Source organism: Photinus pyralis, unplaced genomic scaffold, assembly GCF_008802855.1.
Source record: "Photinus pyralis isolate 1611_PpyrPB1 unplaced genomic scaffold, Ppyr1.3 Ppyr1.4_LG6, whole genome shotgun sequence".
Classification (NCBI taxonomy): domain Eukaryota; kingdom Metazoa; phylum Arthropoda; class Insecta; order Coleoptera; family Lampyridae; genus Photinus; species Photinus pyralis.
The window spans coordinates 1,322,385-1,349,644 of record NW_022170663.1 but is presented as its reverse complement, the minus strand read 5'-3'; the positions used below and the strand labels follow the sequence as shown (position 1 = coordinate 1,349,644).

Below are 27,260 nucleotides of genomic sequence, written 5' to 3'. Positions count from 1 at the left end.
GTCTGCACAATGCTGCAAGGTTATCAAAAACACTCATCCATGTTAATGTGGAAATGGTCTGGCTACTGACGTCACGCAGTCTAGTCTCGCGCACAGGTACGTTTTCTTCCTTCGCGCCAACCCTTGTTTTAAAGTGCTTACAGCGGACGTAAATCTCAATATTTTGGGCTCATATTTTTTTTGTCGTTTTTAATAACAAAATCTCTCAATTTAAGTTAAAATAAAACAAATACCTACCAAAAATGTCGAACCTCCCTATTGGATGTCCAAAATTATAGTTGCCGAAAGCGAATACTACGCACAATGACTTTTGCGTCCCATACGAAACATTGTAGATTTGTTCAGGCAAATGAAAATTCTCACAGTGACATCAGTGTACATAATGAATTGTACAGTGCACTATATGTACACAAAAAAGTGTTAAACGGCAAGATTCAAAGGGGAAAATTGAATGAGTATCCAATAAGAGCTTCCCATAAAGTTCAAATTCCTCCTCACAGACTAACTTACACAGCCGATAGCTGCTAATCTGTGTACAAGTAATGATGTTATACACTTTGCTTTATAAGTACTAGTTGTTAGATGTATTTCACGTATTCCATACTGTAACAAGTCGACGAAATCCAGATTATTATTATTATTTTTTTTATACTATGTTCAATCAATAATAATTTGCATTTTGAAACTACTTCTCAGATAAATTAATAAACGTGTGTACTTATACTTCGCACCAACAATTTACGTTCTAAAGAAACGTCTTTCTTCTGCGCTATGTGGACGACAATAAAATAGGTGACCTAATTTTACTTACTGAGATAATTGAGCTCCGAGAATCCCGCTGAAATTAACCTGTGAGTAATCGATGCAGGAACAGCGTACAATTACCTACAATTCAATACAATTATATGTATAATTAACGCTTTTATGTAATAATTTTGTATACATTAATCGTGAAAACGTAATTATGTTTTAGCACAGATTTGAGGATTCCTCCGAAACGCACTGATTGATACCAATTTCTATTTATATATTTTTGACCGTTATAATGAGAATCAGTATATAATGTGGGTTGAAAATTTTAATATGCTTGACCTTTACATTAGACAAGATGAGGAATGTTTCAAGGACGCCATAGACAACGTGCAAATAACGAATTCGGTCATTTATTGCTTTGCAGGGCCATTACTTCTTGACACAATGATTACATTTTACATTACACGAGGTTTATTCGACTGATGACCCCCCCCCCCCCAACCATCCATATGTTTTGATTCGTGACGTATGCCGCTGCAAAAACGATTTATGACGGATTTCAATTGGACAAGCCCACTCCTTCAACATTTTATTGTCCAAACAATGTTAGTACCATAAGATAAGCTGTTCATTTTAAGAAGTGATTAGAAATATTCCTGAAAATTTTTTGGCATAATCTCGGGCATAATTTGGCGTATTTTTAAATTCTGGAAATCCGCACTTTTTGTCTAAATTCACAAGAGTGCCTCAATCTTAATGATCTTGAACGTAACTGGGAGCCCGGCCGCTAGTGGGTAGTGCTAGCTAGTTAGCACATTCTGTTAAAAAAGACACACATGTTTAGAAGAGGGTCCACACACACAGATTTCATATAGGTACCTACCAGTTTAATGTAACCATTGAAGACTTTTGAATTGATATAAATTTGCTTATAGAAAATAAAAACATATGTATTTTATAATTGATGGTTTTATTTTATTTTTATTTTATTTTAGTCCGTTTTAAGAGCAAAGCGAAAATATTCAGTAGAAATTTATTATATATTTATTTTGGAAGGAGGAAGAGGAAGATACATCACTTGACTGTAACACCCTGTATAATATATATACAATATACAATAAAGATCACTCTATTTACTCGAATAACTTTCTTAGTTACTTCGGTGCGATCCTCACTCTCGCTCGAGGTGACACTACACACTATCTCGTACAAATTGGGTTCACGCGCGCGGCAACCCTTAGAGGCCAGGCGGTGGAAGGATCTTAGTTTGGAGCTACCATTTCCTGTGGGGAAACTGCCATAAGAATCACCGATCCTGAAAAAATGCAGCACCTTTTTTGCTAACGAATAATGAGTTAGTTTAAATGAATAAATATATATAAATATAAATGAATCGATTTTACAATCATAATTGACGTCGATTGCATTCGGTTTTTATTGCGGGTAGGTGACAAAAGTAGCCATAAATTTAAAACAATTAAGGTTCAATAATAATCAATGCTGGAACACGGTGACATTTTCCCGTCTGCATTTACTTCGACGATCTTTTCAAAGTTTATGGAAGGTCACGATGTAATCCCTCATAACGTTTCTAAAAGCAAACTTCGTATTTCATCATGAGGGCAAAGGGAGACAGTTTTAATATGTAGAGGATCTTCAACTTCAGACCTTTTCAATGGCTCTGTGATGGAATTGCATAAAGGATCTCTGATAAATTGGAGGATTTCTTAAAATAATTTCGAAAGTACGTGAACGTGAAATTTGAATTGTATAACTAAGATTGATTAAACTTTCAAATGAATTTTTACGCGATGATGTTTGTAAATTTTCGTCAGTTCCAGTACCAAACATTTGAATTTGGGAATTTACCATATACACTAACAATCACTTCTTTTCATAATCTATCGCACTTGAAAACTGTATTAAGTAATCAATTTTCACTAAGTGGCATTTACTCAAAGATTGGGACGTATAAGTGCGCGTAGGTGTTGAAAGCTTGTTGGAAAAAATGGGCGTTTATAAATCACCGCTTCATAACAACTTCAATTAACCTTTCTAAGAAGTGCTTCCAGTTACTTTCGTTAAGATCAATACCCACCTTAAAGCATCTTTCACGCTTTATAAATGGTCGAAAGGAAAGTTGAATATCTTAAGAAAGTTAATTTATCAATCGATGCGTGGCCAATATTTATTTATGTGCCTAGTTTTATCACTCTTACAAACAATGAAGCTTCAACAAGTAATGCTCATTTTTCAGCTATATACGAGACTATACTATATATCAGTTTTCTGGCATCTTTTACGAGTTCTTGGTGCCGAGATCTGAACCATCGGACGGACGCCAGTATGTAAAACATTCGAAAAATTGTATTGCAGATATGGTTGGAATGCCTCCCAATATTTGTCATAGAAAATGTATCATTTCATAAAAAAAATGTTCTTTAAAGTCAGCCAGTTAAAGTTAATGTGCAAATGATTTAATGTAAATCATCATCATCCATTATTATTATCATTTGGTCAAAACCCAAAAAACGGATTGGCAAAGGGAACTAAAACCAATATTTTCCCCTAATAGACTCAGGGTCCAAAAAGTTCCGTTCATGAGCAACGTTTTTTTCTTAGCGATAAGACAGTAGTGCCATTTTGTAAATTATGAACACAGACACGTGCGTTCGCCTCTGCACTTGCTACAAAAATGCCTAATAAGTTACTAAAACAGTTGCAAGAAAGTCTGAACCTGCAAAATGTACAGTTCACATTACTGAGAGAAGAAGAACCTCAAAAAACTTTCGGTATACATAATTTGATATCTTATTAATATTAAATTAAATGGAGTAAGTACTGAGTTGATACACTTACCATTTTCATGGCGAGCTGAAAATAATTACAAATTTTAGAACTCTATATACGACTTAAAATTGCGGCTGAAATTTGTTTCACAATTTATATCCGTTTTTGCGTGTTTAAAAAATCCAGGTATCAAATTTAGAATGTGAACGCACGCCCGTTTAGTATTGTACTGTGTAGTGTAGGAGAATGAAGAAAAAAACTTGTTAACGAGTTTAATGAACCCTCGATTTATTTCGTAAAATTGTTTTGTAATTTTCTTATAAATGGGCTCATCCCGCCTTCATTTTTTATTTCTGATCCACAAAGTACATTAAAAATAAAAAGACCCGTGTGTCCTCAATTTTTATTTGCGAGTAAAATAAACCCAAAATAAATTATTGAAAAGCTGTGTTTTTAGTCCGAATTTGAAACGCTTCAGACTAAATACGTCACAAACCTACAACCAATCACGTAGAAGTGAGCTGGCAACCTTACGCGAGGGTCTGACGTTTGTCACATTTGACGTTTTGAGAGGGATGTTTAACTGCATCTAGCACGAAAGTGACAAGTGCCTGTGACAGATGACGCAAGTTATACCTAAATGCCATTCTCCTGCATTATTGCCAAGTCGTTATGTCATCTGAATGGTTCTAGGAGCTGATTGGTCGGGCTTATTACGTCACAGAGCCCGCCACAATCATATCGTTTTGAATAAACCTTTAAAACCGCAGGTGTTCATTATTTTTTTGCTAATCAGCCTCTATTTTTAAACAAACTTTTACTGTCCAAAAAAATGTTTTATGGTTTCAGGTACACGCTTATTAAATTAGAACTACGGAATTCAACTATACTGTAAACCCCCATTGTGTCCTGCACCTCGAAATAATTGAAATAGGTACTACAATTTTTTATTATTCGACCAAGAATAAGCAACTCAATTTATTTAAGTTTCAAAATCATTTCTAGATTAGAATTTCCACATTTTCCAATCAAATTTCATTTAGAGATAGCGAGAGAGGATAGGTCCATTCTGTGATGGAAATTTTGGAAAAATGTTTAGCGAATCGTAAAGAGCATAGTTATAACCGAGGTTATAAATCCCATGTAAATATCTTCGAAGACGTAACTCCATTTTGCGATAACTTCACAGGAATTTCCTTAAAGACGTTCCTAGAAACAGCCTTAATTTTAAGAATTTTCTTCGAAATATTCCTTGGATCTCAAAAAACGTCTTTTTTGAAATGTTAAATACTTTCGAAGCCTCGTTCGAAGCTTAGCAGAATTCTGAGCCAATTTCACGCACCCTTTCAAATTTAATCTTATTTAATTACCTAATGTTTTCAAGAAATTTACAAATTTCCTTTTGCTTAAACCCGTGATATTTCTCATTGTTTAAAGTTACGCAGGCACCTTTTTTAACACGAATGTTTTTAAACACCTCAACTGACGTTTGTTTTCATGTTATTATAGCGCTAGGTTTTCTTTTTGATAATTATGTACTGGGGTTGTTGAAACCAAAAAAAGTATCAATGAATAAGTACGGGAAAATGCAAGGTTCTCACGGGGTTCGCCCAAATCGAAATCGGGAAATTTTCGTTTGCTCAAGTAAAATCGAGAGTAAAACTTAAAACTTAAAAACAAAGAGTGATAAGAAATACGAATAAATTTAAAATAATACAGTGACTGGTGAGCTCGCTGATGAGTATTGAATTGAAATGTAAGCATGTGTACAGCAATAAATATGGAAAAATATGCATATGAACGAATTAATCCTATTTAGGGGTGTTTGGACACTAATTATATCAAATGTTGCGATTAATATTACATCCCTTACAAAACATCGAGTAAAACGTTCACTTAAGAAAAACGTTCAAGTTTGAAAATTATTGCTATAAAAATCAATTTGGAAACTAAATTTTTGGATCGAGCATCAAGAGACCATTCAAACGATATATCACAATTATAAAATCAAATAATGCTCCCAATATGTGAAGCCCAACTTCCCATTTAAAAAATTGATGGTTGCAACTGTCACTCGAGGGGGTTGAAGATAGATAGATAGCCTATGTATACATTTTGTTGATATGTAAGGGATGGTAATGGGTGGTAGATTTAATATCAATCACAATATTTAGTATAATAAGCGATAATAGGTGTCCAAACACTTTTAAATATGATTTATAGATTCATATGTACATTTTTCATAATTCTTAGTAATCTTAATAATAAAAATAACAATAATAATAATACATAATACATTTTTTACGAATTTTCGAATTTTCTTAAGAATCTCTAGGAAATTTTCTTGAGCCTCTTTTTGAGAATCTTCCCTGAAATTCTTGGAATTCCTACAGTTCAAAAGTCCTCTTGAAAGTCGTCTAAGGAATATTGGCTATACTGTCTCTTGGACTGAGGAGGGGTAGGTAGTAAATCACGTAGACGCTGAACAGGTTTAACTAAGGCTCTCTAAATGTGAGTAAGCTCGGTCGCCATATTGGACCCAGCCAATGGAGGGAGTTGCCTTGTCAGCTGGTGAATGTTTACTAAACGTTGCTCTGTTTTTATAAATTTTCATGGTTGTATTGCCATTTTCGTTCTTTCGGAGTATAAATATTGCTTGTGTAGTGCCGAATTGGTGTAGTTATATATCAACGTGCGGTAGGAAGAAGGAATTAATAAGTATTTACTTCAATTCTATTACATTAATTTAATAAGGTAAACTATTTACATTACTTGATCTTGATCGTTATTCTTTTTGTTCAAGGAATGTGTTGCCTTTGCCCCTAAATGTGTTTCTGATAAAGTTCGCCAACTCAAAAATTTCTTGTAAAATTAGGTTAACTTCTTACATGCATGTTTATCAAATTATCAAATTCATCAATTCATATATCATATACCTACATTATCACGTATATTATTATGGCAGATTATCAAGAAAGCATTTTAGTCCAGGGAATTAATAGAGGGTTTTAACTTGCAAAATGAGAAGTAGTTCCAATTTCTTTTGCATGTCATAGACAGTCATCTGATGGTTAAGAATCTAAGTTTTCGACCTCCCACCCCTTGTGCTTCCCCCGTACCACCCTCAAAACCCCTGAAATTTGGTTGGTTTCTTAGTTTTTCAATCATATCTTTGTAATGGTTCACTTTAGAAAAAAATATTGTTATAAGAAATTGTAGACCATAAAATTCTACACAACTTTAATATACACAATTTTTTTTGTGAAATGTTTATTAAAAAAGATATAGAGCTTGAGAGTTGTTTATATTTTTAAGAATTCTGAAATTTCTATGTAGATGTTTTAACCAAATTTCATACTTTATCTCTATAATTAAGAGTTTTATGAGAAAATATCTTGAACTTATCGTGGTATAAATCCCTCTACCCTGCACCCTTACCAAAGGGGATGCATAATAATGAAACTTTCAACCCTTGCTAGTGAGGATATTTGAATCACTGTGAGATTGTAGCGCTTTCTAATATACTTTTGAAATTAAAAACTTGTCTCACTTCAGTTCAGTTTCACCCCCCCCCCGCGCGGTAAAAATGGATATTTAAACGCTCTTGTAAAGTTAGTCAGAGAGTACAACGCTTATTACATATGTGTTCTATTCCTCTTTAAATATCTATTCCTACCGCGGTTGGGGGGCGGGGGGGGGGGATGAAGGAATTTAAGGATGAAGCTGAACTGAAGTGAGATAATTTTTTTGTTTCAAACGTATATTAGAAAGCCCTACAATCTCACAGTGATTCAAATATCCCCACTAGCAAGGGGTGAAAGGTGAATTATTATGCATCCCCTTTGGTAAGGGTGCAGCGTAGAGGGATTTATACCACGATAAGTTCAAGATATTAGAGATAAAGTATAAAATTTGGTTAAAAAATATACATACAAATTTTAGAATTCTTAAAAATATATGGAACTCTGAAGCTCTATATCGTTTTTAATAAACATGTCACAAAAAAGTAGTGTATATCAAAGTTGTGTAGAATTGTATAGTCTACAATTTCTGATAACAATATTTTTTTGTAAAATTAACCTATAAAAAGACGTGATTGAAAAACTAAAAAACCATCCAAATTTCTTTGGTTTTAAGGGTAGTACGGGAGAAGCACAAGGGGTGGGAGGTCGAAAACTTGGATTTATAACCACCAGATATTCTTTCATGACATGCAAAAAAAATTGGAACTACTTCTCGTTTTGCAGGAAATGGTCCATTTTCAGTCTCTATTTCCTGGACTATTTTAAAAATGCCCTGCTGTGCAGCTCCAAATTGCAGTAACCGATCTGAGAAACGGTACAGTCTATACCGAATCCCAGCAGATGAGCCTCGGCGGTCGAAGTGGGTGCAAAACATGACACGAGATCGAGGACCCGATAAATGGCGAAAAGTGAGAGTATATGGTTCTTCGACAGAAAAAGAAACCAGATTGTAAATTGTAATTAGTTCTGAACTTTGTACCTATTTCTAAATGTATGTAAATTTTGAATGTTTTTCATATAAACCTTTTTACCTCTTTTCACTCATTAATATAAAAACACTTAATTTAAAAATTGGGCTGAAATATAAAAGCAAAGAACTGTATTAATTTTTGTTTTTGCGCCACTTTCCTTGGGTAGCAAGTCGATACTTGTATGAACTTATTTGAATAGGTAGGTACATAAGCAGCTGACAGCGTTACTCGCTCCATAGGTTGGGTCCAAAATGGCCGTCGAGCATACCTACCTTTTTAGAGCTCTAGTTTAACAAGCATTCTCCTAGTTTCTTTCGGTATATCTGTGGTTCGCGAGGTTGTTCGCTTTCATTGTAGACCGTATACAGTATTCTATGACCTATATATGATTGATTACTTACTTACTTCTCCTTATCCTGATACGACGTAGGTAATCCATTGTAGAAATTAAAAAAAAATCTTAGAAATCATAGAAATCATTTCTGAGAATTGCTTTGTAAAAATGTTACGGGTCTTCTAAAATCTCATCTAAAATTCTGTTGCCAACTTTCCTATCGATTGCGTATATTATACGAAAAATGTTACATTTAATTGGCCTTGAATACGCGATACTCACTTCTTTTGCACTGCACTTAACCTCACTTTCCATTTACACAAAAGTAACGTTTTTCATTTTCAACCGTTAATTTAGCGCGCTTAAAAACATTCCCCTCGACATTACCTAATGATACGTAATAACATTGTCGCATTTATGCAAAAATCGAAAGATTCCAACTCCGGCAAGTTAAATCCACAAAATTTCATCCTCGATTTCATCCTTTTGCGGTGAGAATAGAATTTCTCAATGTCCATTTGTGTTTTTCTATAATCCGGTCCGAATTAAACGTTAACAACTTGACCTTCGCTAAAATAATTAAATGGAGATTCTTGGCACGAACGCTCTTACTATTAAGTATAACGGTTGGTTTCCTTTTACAATTGTAGAAAAGTAGAAATGACATTTGCGATTAGCTGTCGTACCGTACAACAACGTTCGAAACGACTAAATGGCAAATGCCATTTTTTTCGCACGCGACCTACCGACTTTTGCAACGCAACGAAGCCAAAAGCTAACGTCTTTGATGGAATGCTGTTAGAAATAACTTTTGCGCCCTCCCCTGGATCTGACGTGCTTTTGTAAAACAATAAATCCATTTAACGCTCCAATGTTTAAAAGTTTGGTATAATAAATACGATCCCTAAATCTAGAAACAATGCGAACGGCTCTTCTATTTCAAAGGGCTGAAAACTCGGCTGAAAAGGTTGGAGGGTTTCATGCTAAAAGGTATAAGACCGCAGAAGGTAAACTTTTTAATAAACTGACATGCTGCATTAATCTGAAATCGGAACAGGGTATACAAACTTTGTACCTAAATTTATCGCAAGGGGTTGTGCTGTGTAAAATCTTTTTTCTATTTCTGTGTCACAATGATGATTTTGTACAACTGTTTTAGGCCGAAAACAGTTGTACAAAGACAGTGATTATAGTCGTTTTTTTTGGTAACTCATCTCTTAAGTTGGCAGTTACTAATTAGTACAAGTCAATGGTACAAGTAGGTACTTCCATGTTTGAAATTCAAAATGTCAGTCTTACTACGCCGCCAACCTAAAAGTTAACGGCATAAAAAGTGTTCCCAACATAAAACATGTTAGTTCTAATGTTCCCTATAGTTTCTGATAATGATTTTTTTAATTGAATTAAAGCACCGAAATAGAAAAAATAGTATGAAAAACGCGTGTTACAATGCTTTATTGTAATACTCCTATCTTGTGGCACGAGTGGCGACGCGGTCGCATTGTAACACTTGTCTTTCAATATACTATTTTTCACTACTAGCGTCTGATGACATGATTATTAACCTTTTTTCCTCTTGTAAAGTAGGCTTTCTCGGCATTTGTTCAAAGTGGTTAATAATTTTTTATTATTAACTAGTAGTCAATAATGAGAACTGTCACGCTGTCACTTTTAGAAAACACAACCTGAAATTTCGCTCAATGAACGTTTAGACAAGTTCTCTAAAACGAATAATTGCCACCATTCGCAATTTCCAGAGAAATTTACATACCTAAAATTATCACATTTTGAAAAAATTCGAACGAAATTACTCTTTGAAAAATCTCAATGACAGAACAAAATACGGCCTGTTTGACTTGTACTTCCACGTACTTGATTGACATGTTAAATTAAGAAACAAACAATTCTGTCCAACCGTTAACTCTCTTATCAATATAATATGTTAATTTAGAGGATTTCAAGTGCTAGTAGTGAAAAAAATAGTATATATACCACGGTAGAGAAGTCCATTATTGCCTTCGCACCTTACACCCCTCGGCGCAAGCGCCTCGAGATGTAATCTTGGTGCTCGGGCAATAAGAGTGGACTTCTCTACCTTGATATATAATGTACTATTGTTTTGCTTCATTAATGGAATACGTGAGTTAAAACTGACACTGTCTTCAAACGACCGCAAGATAACAACGAACCACTTTATACAAAGTTAGTAGCGAGGTTAGTGTTACCGGTGTTACCCTTATTTTATTAGCTTCCTATCTTGAGCTTGAGGCTATTGCGAACACGGCTTTTTGGACATGTTAAAATTTCATCAAATGTCGACGTTTTAGATCATTTTAAGCAACTTATAAAGAATAAAAACGATTTAACTATTCCAAATAGTACATATATCACATTTCCGAATTTAGGTTGTTCACACTGTATATTTTTGTATTCTACAAACAATTTTACACATTTTATTCAAAAAATAAGTAGTGATTAACGACGAGGACAGTGTGCCAGATGTCTATATTTCGTAGAGAAGACCTCGGATTATTTTGATTTTTCAATGACATTCCACCAGTGAAATGTCGTGAAATTTTTTTGTATTAACCGGAACATTATTCTTAGTTTGTTAATCAATTTCGACAACCGAGTTATCACCACATGTTTTAATTTGATCACTCATAACGAATTAACTTGGAGCACAAAAGTTCGAATAGAATCAATAGCAAAATGAAAAGCAACTTCCGTAATTTATTTTGACGTTTATTGTTGTCATGGAACTAATGTCAAGGCTTCGGGATTATTACGTATAAATATACATTCGCGTGGGTAATTATGCTTAATTTTTCTTTTGATTCATTGAATAGTCCTTCGAATACCATTCGTAGTCGAAGTATTTGTAGATTATTTTTGAGCTGCTGCTCCACTCATGCTGGTTACGCTTTTTAATACTCGACAATACTTCGACTGCTTATGGTATGGTATATTAGGCGCATTTAAACGAAATTATTTTCATTTACTTCTACGCGAGCAAAACAAATGATTATTTTTCTTCCCCTTTTCTTTTTTCTTCTTCTTTATTTAGAACCACGACGGATTTATTATCTCTCTCTCCCTTTCAATATACATATTTTTAAGTTCATTCCACTAATTGTTTTATTTTCTTAGTTTAGGATGGGGTTAAGTGGTAGAGCAGTTCTAGGGTGTCTCACCATAGAACTGAACTTCGCCCCGTTAGATTACGGAACATTAATTTCATTTTTCATTTAATTTTAATTATTTAGTTTATTATCTATTTGAATGTTTATTTTATGTTTATTTCCTTCTGTACTTCCAGTAATCTAATAAATGTCACTTATTATTATTATATATGAAAATTTGATAGTACATACATACTAATGTCCTCTAAAATAGTTTGAAATTGATACCACTTCTGGTTATACCTACAGAAAGTTAAAGCCAAGTTGCTTATTTTAAACGAGTTGAACACCCTACACTCGACCCTACATATTGTTGAATTTTAGATTTATGTAAAATTTATATAAGATATCTTATAATGTTAAGATAATAAGATAATCTTATAATTAGAGAAAAAATTTAAAAACGAAACACTCTCATAGTCATTGGCTGTGCCTATAATCAGTCTGCAGAAAAAATCAGCTTCATTTGTCTAACCCGAGGTCTAACCGTAACCTTAGTTATATCCGTAGAAAGTTCGTGAAAAACTGACTAAGAATTGTTTTTTTACGGAGTTATCAAATGCGCCCGATTTTTTCAATATTTTTTTAAGAGCTATTATCAACGTTTTCATTTGGTCTATAACTTATTTTCTCGAAAAGCATCCTTTCAGAATTGGTACCGCAGGAAGTACCCGCAGCGCTTTAAGTCATATGACCTGAGACGGCAGACGATCGATTTTAGCATATTCTGATGCAAAATGGAACTCCATCGGTTAAAATTTTGATCATTCTCGTTCAGTGGATTTCGTGCTAGCTCCCCTACTATTTAGGTAGGTTTGGGAATCATATATTTCCATGAATCACTTTGATTTTGACTCATTTATGGATTCTTTCCAAATTGTTTTAAATTTTTATCCATGTTTAAATAAATACCTATGCGAGTACCTATGCTATGCTGTAATTGAATTTTTCTGAATTTTTGTCAAGCCCAATTTTTCTGAATTTTTCTTTCATTCTTTTGTATCAAATTTGGTATAATGCGCACTACATAAAACAGTGAAAATATATGCAATTTCTCTGAAGCGCCGGTAATTCCAAAACCCAGTAAATTCAATGCCCAGTCCAGGACAATGTGCGAGTGTTCTCTTTATTGCAACGCCGTTAACCGGTAACTGGAATTACATGTGCAATATATGGAAGCAAAACTATTAATAGGGATGCCACTAACTGTGAAGCTATATCAAATTACTGCAAACCTCCATTATGTTTAGCACACCATGTGGAAAGATATACACCGCACAAATAATTACCGTATTCAAAGGATTGGGTAGGTACTGAAAAAAACGTCGCGTATAATTATTGAAAGTTTGCTTATTGGTGGTGATCCAAATTTCGACTGGACGGTTGGTCGATAAAGTGAACAGGTGGAATAATAAATATTATTTAATACAAAATTTCGGTCGAAGTGGCAATCAATCTACGATGATACCTATTCACCATTGAATTTCTCGAAAAGGCGTTTTTTGTTGAATTTTATAGTCCAAAACCAGAGTTTCACTGGAGCAAAAAGGGTCGATGGTGGAGAATCCGGCTCGACAATATAAACGAAAAATCTCTATCTGTCCCATACTGTCCTACAAATGATGAAATTTCGTGTAACGGTAGGTAGGTCAGGAATTACCTAGCCGAGAGTAAGGCAATTACAATACGTACTCCCTTCCCATTTAATTTATGACTTCTAAATCTACATCGATACTATCGTACGTATTCTTCGTTATGCACTTCTGAGTTTTGAATATAAATCCAACTCGTTTATTTCCTAAATATTATACCTTTACGTTTACAAATAATGGAACACAAGCTAATGGACGCGTAAGGCGGCGAAGTCGCCTCTGATCAGAATCCCGATGGAGAAAGACGAGAGAATTTTTTCCGCCGTTTTACAACGGTAACGAATCCTCTTTTGCGAGTTTCTGTAACTTGTCTGTCCTTAATTTACGAGAAATGGAAGGATGTTGAGGTGGGTCTCGAGGTGGGCGTATCGGCGCTACTTTGGCTTCGAGAAATGTTAACCATCTGTGTCATGATGCTCTCGATTAGCTTATGGAAGCGATTTGAATGATGTCCGCAGTCTGCGTTAAGTTAATGACGACCGGGGTTGGGGGTGTTCATTCACAAATCCCTGCTCCCAGTTTACTCACCCTTGAACCGATCGGGTTTCTAATCTTCCTCGCTCGTCTGCCAACTTTCGGCTAACGAATCTATGAAATTCCACTCCCTTTTTAAATGAAGTAAAAGTGCGCTTTAATGATGGTGTTTCAAATCGATTGATACGACCTTTTCTCTTGTAGAAAGTTTGTAATTATGGGAATTTTAGTACACTTCGATTGTCTGTAATGTAATAAATTATTGTATTTGTTAATTTATGGGGAGGGAGGAAATTGTTGCGTTAACGTGGTTACAATCAGTACCCCTTACAGTAATTTAAACTCGAATTCTCGCTCGAATTTAAACATGGTGTACGTTTTAGAACAGATAAAAACGGGGATAAAACTGAGTAAATGATCTTGGAATTCAAATGAGTAGAACTCGAGTAGAAGTAAATTGTGTGTAACTATAACGAGGCATAAAAAAGGATGCATACTGTGTCGTTTTGTAAGCGTGAAGGACGTGATTTTTAGCGCATTTTTGAAAAAAATACGCTATTATATTCGTCATTGCTGGCAGGCCGGCTGTCCGCGTTAGATCTCCACAACTACAATAGCTAGAGACTTCAAATTTTCACTAAAAGCTTTCTGCTAAAGTGTAGATGTGCAGGCACTAGTCTATTTTGAGTTAGATTACTTGTGAGATCCATAATTGAAGAAAATAATTTCGATATGGGTTTCGGAGGTGCTATAATTTTACCGTTAGATAGCGCTACCAGTATAAAAACTTATTATTTACTTTGTGATTTGTTTTACAAAATGAAGACGTACCGTCAATTGAAATTAAATAAAATTAATTATTTAACGCAGCCAAAATTACTCGTGAGATCGATAATTTTAAACTTCGCTAATAAAATACTGACCTGCATTACCAAAAATGCGCTTTAATCATGCATATGCTGATTTACAACTTGTTTTTAAATAAATGTGTGACGCGCTTACTTCCGCACACTGCGAATCATTTCTAATCTTACTTTTCAAACTATGGAATCGGCGATGTTTAGGGAATTCTTGAGAATTTGCAACTAACCCCTAGGCGTAGTACCACCGCAACCGTTCTTTATACGGCTGGCTCGACGGCTGTCCAGGATTAACCTCGGGATTAACCTCCCGCGTTATCTACCCTTTACCATTATAGTATTTAAACAATGCCTTTACCCGCAAAATTAGAATTAGAAAAAGACCAATCCGAATTAAGTTTTCTATAAGTGAACATGAACTCAATAGTTTCTAGTTTGAATCGTTTGCATAGTTTGTTGGCATTATTTGGCATTTAATGGCATTACTTGGCATTGATTGGAATTAAGTTTAATGTGCTAATTGTCAAATTTTCTGTTCAAATAATAATTTGCAGAAGATGTCGTTAAGTATATCAAAATACAGTAATAGAAACAGGTATAGGCGGTTGGATCTTCATTCAAATATTGACTACAATTTTTCGATAAACTTTTTTTTACAAAATTAGGGAAATTGACTATTGCATTTGTGGGATGCTTTTGTATGACACATTAAACAGGGAAAAATATTTCGTTGGCGAGTTGTCGCAGTGGCGAGTCGTCCGTTGGCGAGTTGTCGCGGTGGCGAGTTGTCCCGTTGGCTAGTCGGTCGGTGGCGAGTGGTTCGGTGGCGAGTCGCCCTTGGCGAGTTGACCGTGTCCCGTGCGCCTGCGACTGTGAATTCCAATTCTTTTTCTCCGTTTGTTCAAAAGTATTGCCCTTAATAATATTGATTTTTCCAAATACCAATACAAACGAACTGCCCTTAAAGGAGGCATGATTAACACTGTAATTTTGCGATGTCGACGCTCATTAATGTACACATGCCACCGCTCCATCGCACAACGCCCACCGCTCACAGCTCAACTCGAAAAGATCATGTTATATGTTAGTTAGTCTATTCTGTGTGTAAGTTTGACTTGTTCCTATACATTTTGTAATTGTCGTAAGGAAATACCTAAATTATTATTATTATTATTAACACTCGCCAATGTAATACAGCAATAGTTGTGTAATACAGAGTAACAGTTGAGTCATTCCGAGTAATACTTGAGTAATACTGTTGACTGATAATTAGGATTTATCAGTCAACGGTAATACCGAGTAATAGTGGGTAATACTTTATGGTAATTCAACAATATGTATGAGTAAGTGTACACGTTTTAAACCAGCGGTTTACCCGAGGTTTCACCACCGTTGCAGAGATCTCTTTCTTTGGTGAGCTACGAATTTGAACCACCCTGTTCAGAAAACCACCTAATGAAATCGAATGAAATTGCCTGTCATTCAAATATATAACTTGTATAAAGGAGGAAGAATAAAAAGCTTTATTTATTTAACAACCCCAAGCAATCATTATACTGGGACGAGAATGAGACTAATTAACAACATCTATCGTTCTGTTACTTGTAAAACAATTTTCAATTGGGTGGAGTTACCACTGGACCTCGATCGAATCCGAGATCGAATCAGACGTAAAATGATGTGTGGCAAGTTAAATTTCAGAAACAAATTTGAGTTGTTTTCTTTTTAAATCGTTCTACTCTAAACTAGGTTCTAAAAACACAAAAAAGCACTTCTTAATTGTGTTGCCCTAAAATTTTTTTGTTACACCTAAACCGAGACCCAAACACTATAAAATTAAGCAGGCGTTTATTTGACATCAAGCCAATTTCGGCATTTCCAGTGAATTGTTGTCTTCCCACTCATGCGAGTAGTGCCTTGGCAAAGGTGATAGCTGCATACATCCACCAATTGTGGGTTTCTTGGACTGCGTATTTTCAAATTTCACAAAATCCCTCTTTTTGAATATTTGCAAAGTTGCCAATTATCTTATACCATGCGATCAAAAATGAGTTGCTGTCGAGTCGCCTTTGGAATTTTTGTTTACATGGAAAATCGTACTTAACCTGAACTTTCAAAGGAGACTCGACAGCAACTCATTTTTGATCGCCCGTTATTATGCGAACACAGAGAAAATACAAATTTCCTCGCAAATTTCACATGTAGAGCTGGTAGGTACGAAGTTTCAGATCAACCGCTGTGTTTAGCGTGTTTAGTAGACATGTAAATCGTGTAAAGTGAATCTATTTCCTGTCGTGTCATCCGCAACGTTAATTAATTAATGAAGTAAATTGGGTAAGGTAATGTGATTACGTTTTATGCCGACATTATAATTTGATTCATTCACGAGGTAATGAATCAAAATGGCCGTTTGTTATGGTGATTTATTTTTACACATCGAATTCCTGTAAACCACAACGTATACAACAAGAGACTTCCTGGACCGAAAATAAAGACACTGAGGGGAAATTCCCTGCGGTAATTTCGTACGTTTAGATATTCGTAAGCTTGGCTGAATTTGAAAGTAAGAATGCGAACTTAAAAGGTCCAGTTCGGTCCAGCAGCTGGTGACTCATATGTTTATATGAGACAAAGTTGCGGTTATTGTAATAAAGTTTACTTTGCAAGGCGAAGTGGTTAATCAGTCAACACGCGTTTACCGGTAAATATTGATTTTCTCGGCGCATTCCTTTCGTTGTTTGACAAACCGCTCTAACTAAAAATATGGGAAATGAATGAGTGGAAAAAAGGTGATGACGGTTGCATTCGAACAGACACAACATTGCAAGGGGTCACCCGATCGCGTTTGACAGGAAGACGAGCGCAACCTGTCAAACGCGCCCCTTATCTCATAAAACGTTGTTGTGCAATTTATTTATTACCTACCTATTAATTGTGAACGAACGTGGAGATTTACATAATTTACGCACAAGAAAAGAAAGGCAAGTGAAACAACGCCTGCCCATTCGATAGCCTATCAATTGTTTATAACGCTAGTGGAGGTCAAGCTAGCTTCTCGGAAAAAATGATAGAATTAGAAAAAAATCGTGTAAAAAATTTGAATGAATCATACCGCTGTGCTCCGTAAAAATATTCGAAGTCTGTCGCCCATCTTTAGGTACTCTCGATCTATTTCTTGTCGTTCTCCCAGAATGTGTTCCAACAGAAGCGGTTCTTTCCTTGGTATTCTGGGCTCCCATGACTTAAAACACATTCCCTTCAGTCTTCCAGATTGTCGACGATTCTCCAGTGACAATAATAAATACACTTACTTCTAGCGCACCACACCAAAATAGGGTGGATTTCTCTAGGTCCGCACGCACCACTACACCATTTTTATTTTATTCATTCGACACTCGCACTAAACAAAAACTATTCCCACTTAACGGCACGTTACATTTATTTTATAATCGATTAACAAATTATTCCACTTACGTTTTTCACGAGTGATGGAACGAAGTACGGTCGACGGATGCCATATTTCTATCTGTCCTTTACCTTTGGGATTTTTCTTTTTTGATGTACTGTCGATTCGTGCTTGTTCAACTTGGCCACAGATGGCGCCAAAACGTATCTTGCAGATGTGTTGCACGGTGACTCCCTCGGTACTGCGCAACCGCAAGCGCGCTTAAAATTAAATTTGTTTTAAACGCGTCAACGCGCTATTGACCATCACAATGATAAATTTGTCCGTTTGTAAGTAGGTAGTCGACAAGTATATTTTTTTAGGGTAAACAATCCTCCCTACGTTAAAGAGAAAGCGGAACCGTTTTCTACTCATGAATGTGCATCTTGAATTAAAGCTAATCACATATCCAGCATTAAGCTGCATTATATTTTATGTAGTGGGGCCTATGGACCACTAACCCTTTTTACGAAAATAACAACTGGACAAATTCAGCTGGCACTAAGCTCTCCTGGATCTCCGAACACTCCGGTTAGCGATTGGGGTTGAATGCGTCGATGGAGATGGCTTCCTGAAGGGTTATAAGATGGAGCTCATACCTATTTGGGAAAGGGTTACGCCGCGCGCGTGTATTATTTAGGATACACATCCCGCCTCGGTCCTCTGATCAGGACCCTCGGCCAATAGATCAGTAACGTCGATCTGTCACTCATTGCCCTACGTGGGAACGACATCCAGGTCAAGCTCACCCCCGAACTGTTTTTGTTAACAATGAGGCCTTTATTTTTCGTATTGGGTCGACACCATGAACTACTCGAGCGAGTAGATCACTCAGCGGTATAATCGACGGGAGCTACCCGCGGGACCGCGTCATAGGCACATGCACATAATGCACTTAAAGCCTAGGAATAATATATCCGGATATCTGCGAGGGGTTTACCTAAGCACGACCAGCTCGATGGCCTGCACAATTATACACTCACCACCTACACGTGGGAGACACTCACCACCTACGCGTGGGAGAAATGGACATGGAGAATGGGAATGAGAATCCTTAAACTGTAAAGTGCTCCGAGGGTGATAGTGGAGCGAATTATTATTATTTGAGGAATCTCTATACATGTATCGGCGGGTTTTAATTTTTTGTATTGGGCCCAGGGCCAATTTTCTGGAAGAATGGGGATCATGAATTAGGATGACATGTGCGATGCGGCGATGGGAAACCATGCGCTCATAGACCTCTGCGTCTCTGTCTAACATCCCTGTCTCGGTCCCAGTACCATATTACGTACAAACGATGAGTATGAATATGATTAAAAGATGTAATATAATTTGAATGGGGACAATGTACCCTTAAGATCTGTCACACAAAAATGCGCTGAAGTCTTCGATTTCACACGAGGATAACCCTTACGTGGTGTTATTGTCAAAAATACCAAAGAAATTAAATTTACTAAGCGGAAATAAGTCAATTGGAAAATATTGATCAGTTTCACGCTTCGCAAGTATTAATAAATTCTTTTTTACATAGTGATGAAATTATCCGACTTTTTTTAACGAAAAATCGCATTAATGGAGCGAAATCGGGCCAAATATGTGAAAAAAATTTTTTTGAGGTATAACAAGATCAGACCTAGTAGAGTATGTAGATATTGTAATTCTGCATCCGAAATGGTGTTTTACGACATTCTCCGGTGGTCATCACATTTTTTATAGTCAAAAAACCACTCAAAAGTGCCTGAATAAAAATTTATGTTTTTAGAGATTTACACCGGGATATCTCGGCTCTCACACGAGATATTGTTATAATTGTTTCAGTTCTATGTTGCCAAATAGTAAGCGCTTCTAACTATGCCTATTACGTCGAAAACATGATATAACTACAATATTATAACTGTCATCAAAGTCGATAAATCGATTATTGAGAAGCGTAAACTTCACTCTGCGAGAAACTTTTTTATTATTTGAGGAATCTCTATACATGTCGTACAAATGGTAGCTGATAGTCACCAAAAGTTTTTGGTGAAAGAATTTTAGTGATAGGTCTTACCATTTTCGAGTAAATGATATATGCACCTCGTGCGCGTCCGCGGTCGGCGTAGCAGCGCACTTGTTTGGCTGCTATCGGCGCCGACTGGACAGCCGGCTTGTCACCTGTACTGGAACGATATCATACCAAAAACTATAATGCCAAATGGTAAGCGCAGCTGATCTGCATATTATATTAAAAGCATTGCCTTAGCAGAAAACAATATGAAAGTCGATTAATCAATAATTGTGCAACATAAAGTTCACTCTTTGGGAAATTTTTTTTAATCATTGGTAGTTCGTTTATTTGCTTCGGACTGCTTCCAGTAAAATGAAATCCAAATATTATTTTCCATGGACCATCCAAAACCTCCGATTCTATGTAGTGTTGGTTTGCATTGTTTGCTATGGTACCACACAGTCAGTTTACAAGTACAATCTCGATGAACTAAAAAGCGACGGTGACGCCATTTAAGACCCTGGGGAAATCTCGATGAACTAAAAAGCGACGGTGGCGCCATTTAAGACCCTGGGGAAATCTCAATGAACTAAAAAGGTAATTAGGTATCTCATTCTAGAACCGCCGTTTTGGAATATTCCTATCTTTTCTCGATATTCCAACTTTCTTTTAGAAGCTCTTTGTTTGACGTACATAATGTGATTATTACTCTTGATCAAATCCAACAATTCGCACAATATCTCTCAATACTTACCTGATTTATAGTATCGAAAATCGGGAAAATTCCAGTTTTATATTGAAAATTAAACAATATTTTCATAACAAAATTACTACCATGTTTTTACATATCAAAATAGAATAAAATATGATATGAAAACCTATCTTAAGATTAAAAAAAAATGTAAAATTTAGTCATATAAACAATACCTTATATAAAATTTAATAGAATAAACAAGAGTAATAACAACGATTTTAACATTTACCTATAGATATAGATTTAAAAAATGAAGCCTCAGAAAATAAAAGAAAAATAACAAATAATACCGTCACTGGAGGCAGTATTACGTGACGACACAAAAAAAGTACCTATGTACTTCGTTAGAAGTCGTACAAGCGTATGTACTTGCAAATAAATATATAGTCAATGGCATGATGAAATGGATAAGGCAGTGGAAATTGATTAAACATTCATAAATAATTAATATTCTAACAATATAAAAAGTAGGTACGACTATTTACAATTACAGATTAGGTAAGTATGAAAATTAGGTACATCAAAATGTCTTTTCTCAATTGTCATGTTAACTTTTCACAGAATTGCGTAATCTATAGGTTATTAACTTATACCATTAGCCTCACCACTATATACATACATTGTAATCACTAACCACGTATTATTATTAAGTATGAACTGCCTTTCGTCCTCAGTCACATTAAAAATATAAAGATATGTATAACTACCCAGAATAAAACTGCATTTATGTAGTATTAAATACTTAAAAAAAAATTATAGATATGTTGTTCTAAAAAGTTAAAAAATTTATGGAGAATTTAATTCTCTAAAAATAGAAGCGATAACTATCAATAAGTAATAATATTAGCATTCTATAAGAATCATTTTGTACTCTAAGAGATATATAAACTATTCCGCCTGTTTTAACAGGCTAGGGCGAGTGCTTTAGAAAGATATGATTGTTCAGTTTGAAAAGCACAACGGATGACTATCAATTGTTGTTTAGCTTTAGATTACCCTTAAAATCTACAGCTCCACAAAGCCAACAACACCAATTGTAGTGTACGCTATTATTCATAGTGAAAATATCGCAGTGTGCAGTGAAGTGTCTTTTTTAATACTGTTATGGTGCCTAATTCTCAAATCGGAAACATCATTTTTATTAACAATAGATAATACCGTTAACATCAAAAATTTTCGACGAAACTCATTTCAGCTACAATTTGCGATTTTCCACCAAAAATAAAGTAAACTCTTACCTACAACATAATACATTATTTACAGTTTAATAACTAGTCACAAAATTATTAAGTAACATTGATATGTTTAACGACATTGTCGATATATGTGTGCAGTTTTAATTCGAACAATTTTCGACAACTCATTGCCTTCACTTGAGAAAATAATTAATTGTTAGGCAAAAAATTCTTCCCCCAAAATTATCAGTGCACTGACTTTGCCTAATCATACAAGATACACTAAAACGTGGTTGTCAAAAAGTAATTTTGCCGCATACAAACTGCAAAACAAAACTTTAATGACCCTGTCATACTTTCCATTTACGAGTATTTACACAAAGTAGTGTATAAAAAAATTCCTAGATGTTTTACCTTAGCCCTCTTGTCGAGTGAGATTAGAACGACATCTAAACGTAGAGATTACATTTTGAGATCAAAAGCTTGGCAGTCAATTCTAGCTTTTTCTCTGAAAGCATGGCAGTGCTTTTGCTGAGAATTGCACTTCTACACATATTAGCAATTTTTGATAGTGCATTGGCGTCAATATCTTTGAATATACTGTAATAGTTTGAGGCCAAGACACCGTCTTTTAATAAACTGAAACGAAAATGAAGTGCTGGTGTAAAAATAAGCGAGTCTTTACTCTCATAAAATTTTAAAAAATAAAATCTCTGGAATTTTTCAACACCACTTTTTCATTAATGGAATGGATCTTAATTTCTACAGACCAGTATATGCGACGTTTGAGCAAGAGCAGGCATGCAAATACACGATTTCTGACCAACACATTTACATGTACTTATTAGGAATATAAAAAAATTGCAAAGCTAATCAATTTTCAAAATTTCAACGCTTTAAAGACTATGTGAGTTCAACGCTGTCAGGTCACTGAAGATCGTCTTCGCATTTAGGAATGTCAAATATTTCGGCGAACAATGGTGGTAATGTCAATTTCGTCCAATTTACTCGAAACCAGTCTAAGTGTGATGTGTGCTTGGTGCCCAAATTTCTTAATTCGGGCAGTTTTATTAACAGATTCGAAAATATTTGCGGTTCGCTTCCGTGATTGCGCCCCACCTGAAAAATATATGAAATTATTGTGGCAGGTTTTCATTGGAGCGCTGGGTAAACTATAATATTTTGGTAACCACTCAATACAGTTTTGGTAAATTGGATACACGAAAAGGTGTTTATTTTATTCGGCTTTATTACTACACATTCAAAAATAGCTATCTACACCAATAAATCAAATTGATATAGAATCCACAACTTTTTTGTTTGCATTATCAAAAAGGTACCATGAAAAGAAATTGCACAGTAAAGTGTCCGCATTCTGACTCGAAACCGTTATTTCCAAGATGTCTCATAGACAAAAGAATTGATGTCAGCGCATTTACAATCCACGCCACCTCTAGGACTAGGAACATCAGTTTTTCGAGAACTCTGTTTCACTAAGCGCTATCACAGAGTATCATAATGTATGTTACTCTATGCGCTATTTAAGCAAGAATCTCCAAAGAGCACACACCATTTTGCTGTTGTAACCAACGGCGTTACTTAGATTTCTGAGTATACCCTTTTTGGTTATGCAAAAATTTCTCTAATATCAATCATAGAGAAGGGATGCGAAAAAATTCTGATTTTGCCGAACAGCACCGATTTTTATATAAATTTGGATTTAGGTTCTACTGACCCAGAGGTTGCTGTTACCCTGGGGGTGGGTTGCCACCTCTTCTCGGGAGTGAAAAATATGTTCGGGTTTCACATATTCTCGAGTGAAAGTCACATTTTCAGACAGTTTTCCGCAAATAACTTCATATTAATACATATACGAGTATGTTCTCGAAAAAATAATTGTTAATAAAAATGTAGCGAATACTAAAAAAAAACACATAGAACCATTTTTGAAGTGATTCAAAAATGTTGGGCCATATCTTTTGGCGAGAAAAAATGTGAAAATCATTGTCTTATCACCATCCCATTGAATATAATTTACAACATCACTTAGTTTTGCTTAGTTTTGATAAAAATTGAGTCTTAAGGATTACTCAGTACATACAGAACGGAGTATGTAAGTTGCCTATTGTCAGCCGTCAAATTTATCCATTTATTTTATACTATTAATTTGTGTTTGATGGCAGATACATAAACTTAGGCACAGATAAAATACCCTTTATCTGAGCTATAACTAAGGGCACAGGGGTATTTTATCTGTGCTAAGAGTTAGGAATGGAAAATACACTGAACATGATACCGCCCTATAGAAATGACCACTTTTTAGAAATGTGCACTAATATGGTTCCAGCGATAGATAGAAGATAGATTGAAAGCCCTCCCAATTTTGCAATTTTTCAAGTTACTCCACGGTTGCAAAGGGAAGCCTTCTCTGCTTGTACAAATGCGGTGGCGTCCAGCTCCTAGACTACGGTACTTAAGTGACACAGATCCAGATTAGTCTTTGCTTTGTGACTATTGTAAAGAGTGGATCCAACATTAAATAATTTCACTTTACACTTACTTGTACTTTGAAAGCTTCTATAAGCTTATCTTGATGGTGCTCAATTGTTTTAACGTCCGTTATTCCCGGTCTATCGGCTGTTAACAAAACGACTGCAGAGAAAAGCCCTAATTCTGTATCATTCAAAGCCAATGCGTTAAAGGTGTTTGCAAAATGGATTATTGAAGCAACAAAATCTACCTGCAAGCATTCAATTTAAATCAAGACCGAAATTGAAACCATTGCACTTACATCGTACATAATCTCTAACTGTTGCCTAGTAACTGTAATACCATTATCGAAAACCATGGAGGTGTTCGACGTTAGCCTAGCCACGTGACTGAGCCATATTTCGAAGAAACCTACTTTAATTAATATCAATTGGTCATCTTGTCCCAGATCACAAAATCCCGGTACTCGTTTGGCAAACTCCACGACCCTTTGCACGCAGGGCGTTACGTTCGCGGCGAACTGTTGCCATAACCAGCACTTTTGTTGCTCCAGGGAGTCCGCCGTGGAGGTTGCCACCTCGCCATCGTCCGGACTAGTCGTCGGAGGCACAGATAGGGATTTCCTTACTAAATGTCTTGTATGCTCCTCCGTAAATCCACAATTTGCGTGATGAGCTTGCGATACGGTTAAAATTATATCGTAAACGGCCAACTGCTTCGTCTCGTTATCCGATTGATCGGCGTCAGTGGTCGTGACCCGCGAAATTTCGTCCGTGCTGCGTTCCCTGGAACGTTTCGGCACGCGGCCGTATCTTACAGCTAGAATACGAGTGCAACATAATACCATTTTCGATATGGAAAACAATGGTTTACTTACAATCTCTAGACATGCCGACGGCTAAACATTTTTTAAAACGACAGTATTGACATCGATTTCTATTCAGGCGAATTACGAGACATTTGCCGTCCCGCAGGCAGCGATACTCGATCTGTTTCTGTATACTGCGACGAAAGAAACCCTGAAAAAATAACGAGTAAGTATTAGTTGATTATGGTAATATACATATATTTCGAAAATGTTATGTGGGTCAAATATACAAACGCGTAATCAAATACATGTGAGATTGATCATATGGTGCATTCGACCGTCTTTCTGCCGAAATTGCTGAATAACTACAGATTTTATATCTTACAACTTTTTACTTGTATAAGATATGCCTGATTGCACATACCTAGGCACCAAAAGTGCATTTATCCCAAAATGAGGAAAAAAAGTTTCAGTTATAATTATGCCGGTTTTCACAATCCATAAAAGTATAGTAGTTTACGTACCTACCAATTAATGTTATTGTGGGTTTTACTTTACGAGGGAATATGTTTGAAGAACGAGGGGCGACGTTCATACATCAAACTATTAAAGAACAAGTTAAAAAAAGTAATAGTAAACGATTTACATAAAGCGCATTTCCACTTGCATTCATTTCCGATTTTTAAGATGCAACTTCTGTTAAAATCGTAAAAATCCGGCCACAAATATGAAAGATAGCGTTGCATAGGTGCAATCGATTTTTGACGTGCTATACTTCAATTTCAGTTTATAAGAAGAATTTCATTTGAATGCTTTCATAAATAAGAAAGTTGGCACTGCGCATGCGCAAACCTAGATTTTGAAACTGGCGTTAGATTTTCCTTTATTCCAAGCGCCCATGTATCAAATTTCATTTAAATGCTTCCATAAATAAAAAGTTGGCACTGCGCATGCGCAAAACCAATTTTTGAAACTGGCGTTAAATTTGCTTTTTTATTATACCTGAATCACAATCTCCGTTTTAAACACTCAAATGCGTGCGAAAAAGGGCCTTTAAAACACACGTGCTTTAAAGTTGCTAAGTAACGATACTTCAAGTATGACTTTTGAAACTGTCATCTGGATGAAATAAAAAATCCTCTTAGGTCGCTTTCTGTAAATGCAGAACATTTCTTTGGCTTTTGTACCTATCCTTTGGTTGAAGCTTTCACAAACGCGCGTAATTTAGGGTATGCTTCCAAATCTGTTCCACTTTTTAATCGCAGCATTGCTTTAAAGTTTTGAATGAATGCACCAAAATATAGAAGATGTAAATACCTTTGACATTTCCTTCATATATGCTAGCATTATGGATGCATTTAAGACTGTATTCGTAAGTAACTTCCTATTCATCCATGGAAACAACTTTTCATATTCTTTATAATAGGCTTTGCTGGAGTTGGATTTTACACCTACCAACGTTTGTTTAGATTTTACAACAATCGATTTAATGGACGGTGTATTATCTTTTTCAACGGAAATCGTTTAATTCACAAAGACGATGATTTTTATAAGCAAACGTCAAGTGACATTTCCATGGCAATCGTGAAATTACGAACACCCAGCCCACTTAATTAGACATGTATTCGAGTATAACGTCAATATGACTTCATTGTATTTCCTATTTTTAAATTATACTGCAGGTATAATAAAAAATACTATAAGATACACGTGTATAATTGATCTTTAAAGCACTTGCAACGTTAAAGGCACTCCGCTTTGCGTCGTGCCCTTAAACTCGTTGCGCGTGCTTTAAAGACTTGATTATACACTTGTATCTTAATATACTATTATTCCAAGTGCATATGTATCAAATTTCATTTAAATACTTTTATAAATAAAAAGTTTGCAATTCGGTTTATAAATGGGCGAATAGCGAAAAGAGCACTGTGTATTATTACAATATTTAAATTTCCGATTAAATATTCGTGTTAGCATATGAAATAGCTGTGCAATTCCGCGCGCGGGTATGTAGATACCTACGCAATTTTTGGAGACTGTTTTTCTGCTATTTTCACGGAG

The 27,260-nt window shown here is 35.5% G+C and overlaps 2 protein-coding genes across 11 annotated transcripts in view; both read right to left on the bottom strand.

The window, feature by feature from the left end:
- The window catches only part of LOC116175184 (tyrosine-protein kinase Abl), a 32,284-nt gene extending 14,218 nt beyond the window's left edge, over positions 1 to 18,066 (bottom strand). For 5 of the 9 annotated variants that reach the window (XR_004146261.1, XM_031493313.1, XM_031493310.1 and 2 more), the window contains exons 1-2: positions 17,653 to 18,066; positions 3,613 to 3,627 (exon numbers count right to left, since the gene is read on the bottom strand). Coding sequence is in view for 8 of the 9 variants with exons in the window: in XM_031493313.1 (XP_031349173.1) it covers positions 3,613 to 3,627; positions 17,653 to 17,779 (142 nt within the window). In the remaining variant the exon portion in view is untranslated. The remainder of the gene's footprint in view (positions 1 to 3,612; positions 3,628 to 17,652) is intronic. The other 4 variants (XM_031493308.1, XM_031493311.1, XM_031493306.1 and 1 more) reach the window with 3 other exon arrangements.
- Positions 18,067 to 20,896: 2,830 nt separating this feature from the next.
- The window catches only part of LOC116173852 (ecdysone-induced protein 78C), a 34,207-nt gene continuing 27,843 nt past the window's right edge, over positions 20,897 to 27,260 (bottom strand). For both annotated transcript variants that reach the window (XM_031491570.1, XM_031491569.1), the window contains 4 exons: positions 25,269 to 25,410; positions 24,693 to 25,210; positions 24,462 to 24,641; positions 20,897 to 23,020 (listed from right to left, as the gene is read on the bottom strand). In XM_031491570.1, the coding sequence (XP_031347430.1) occupies positions 22,829 to 23,020; positions 24,462 to 24,641; positions 24,693 to 25,210; positions 25,269 to 25,410 (1,032 nt within the window). In that variant the 3' untranslated portion in view covers positions 20,897 to 22,828. The remainder of the gene's footprint in view (positions 23,021 to 24,461; positions 24,642 to 24,692; positions 25,211 to 25,268; positions 25,411 to 27,260) is intronic.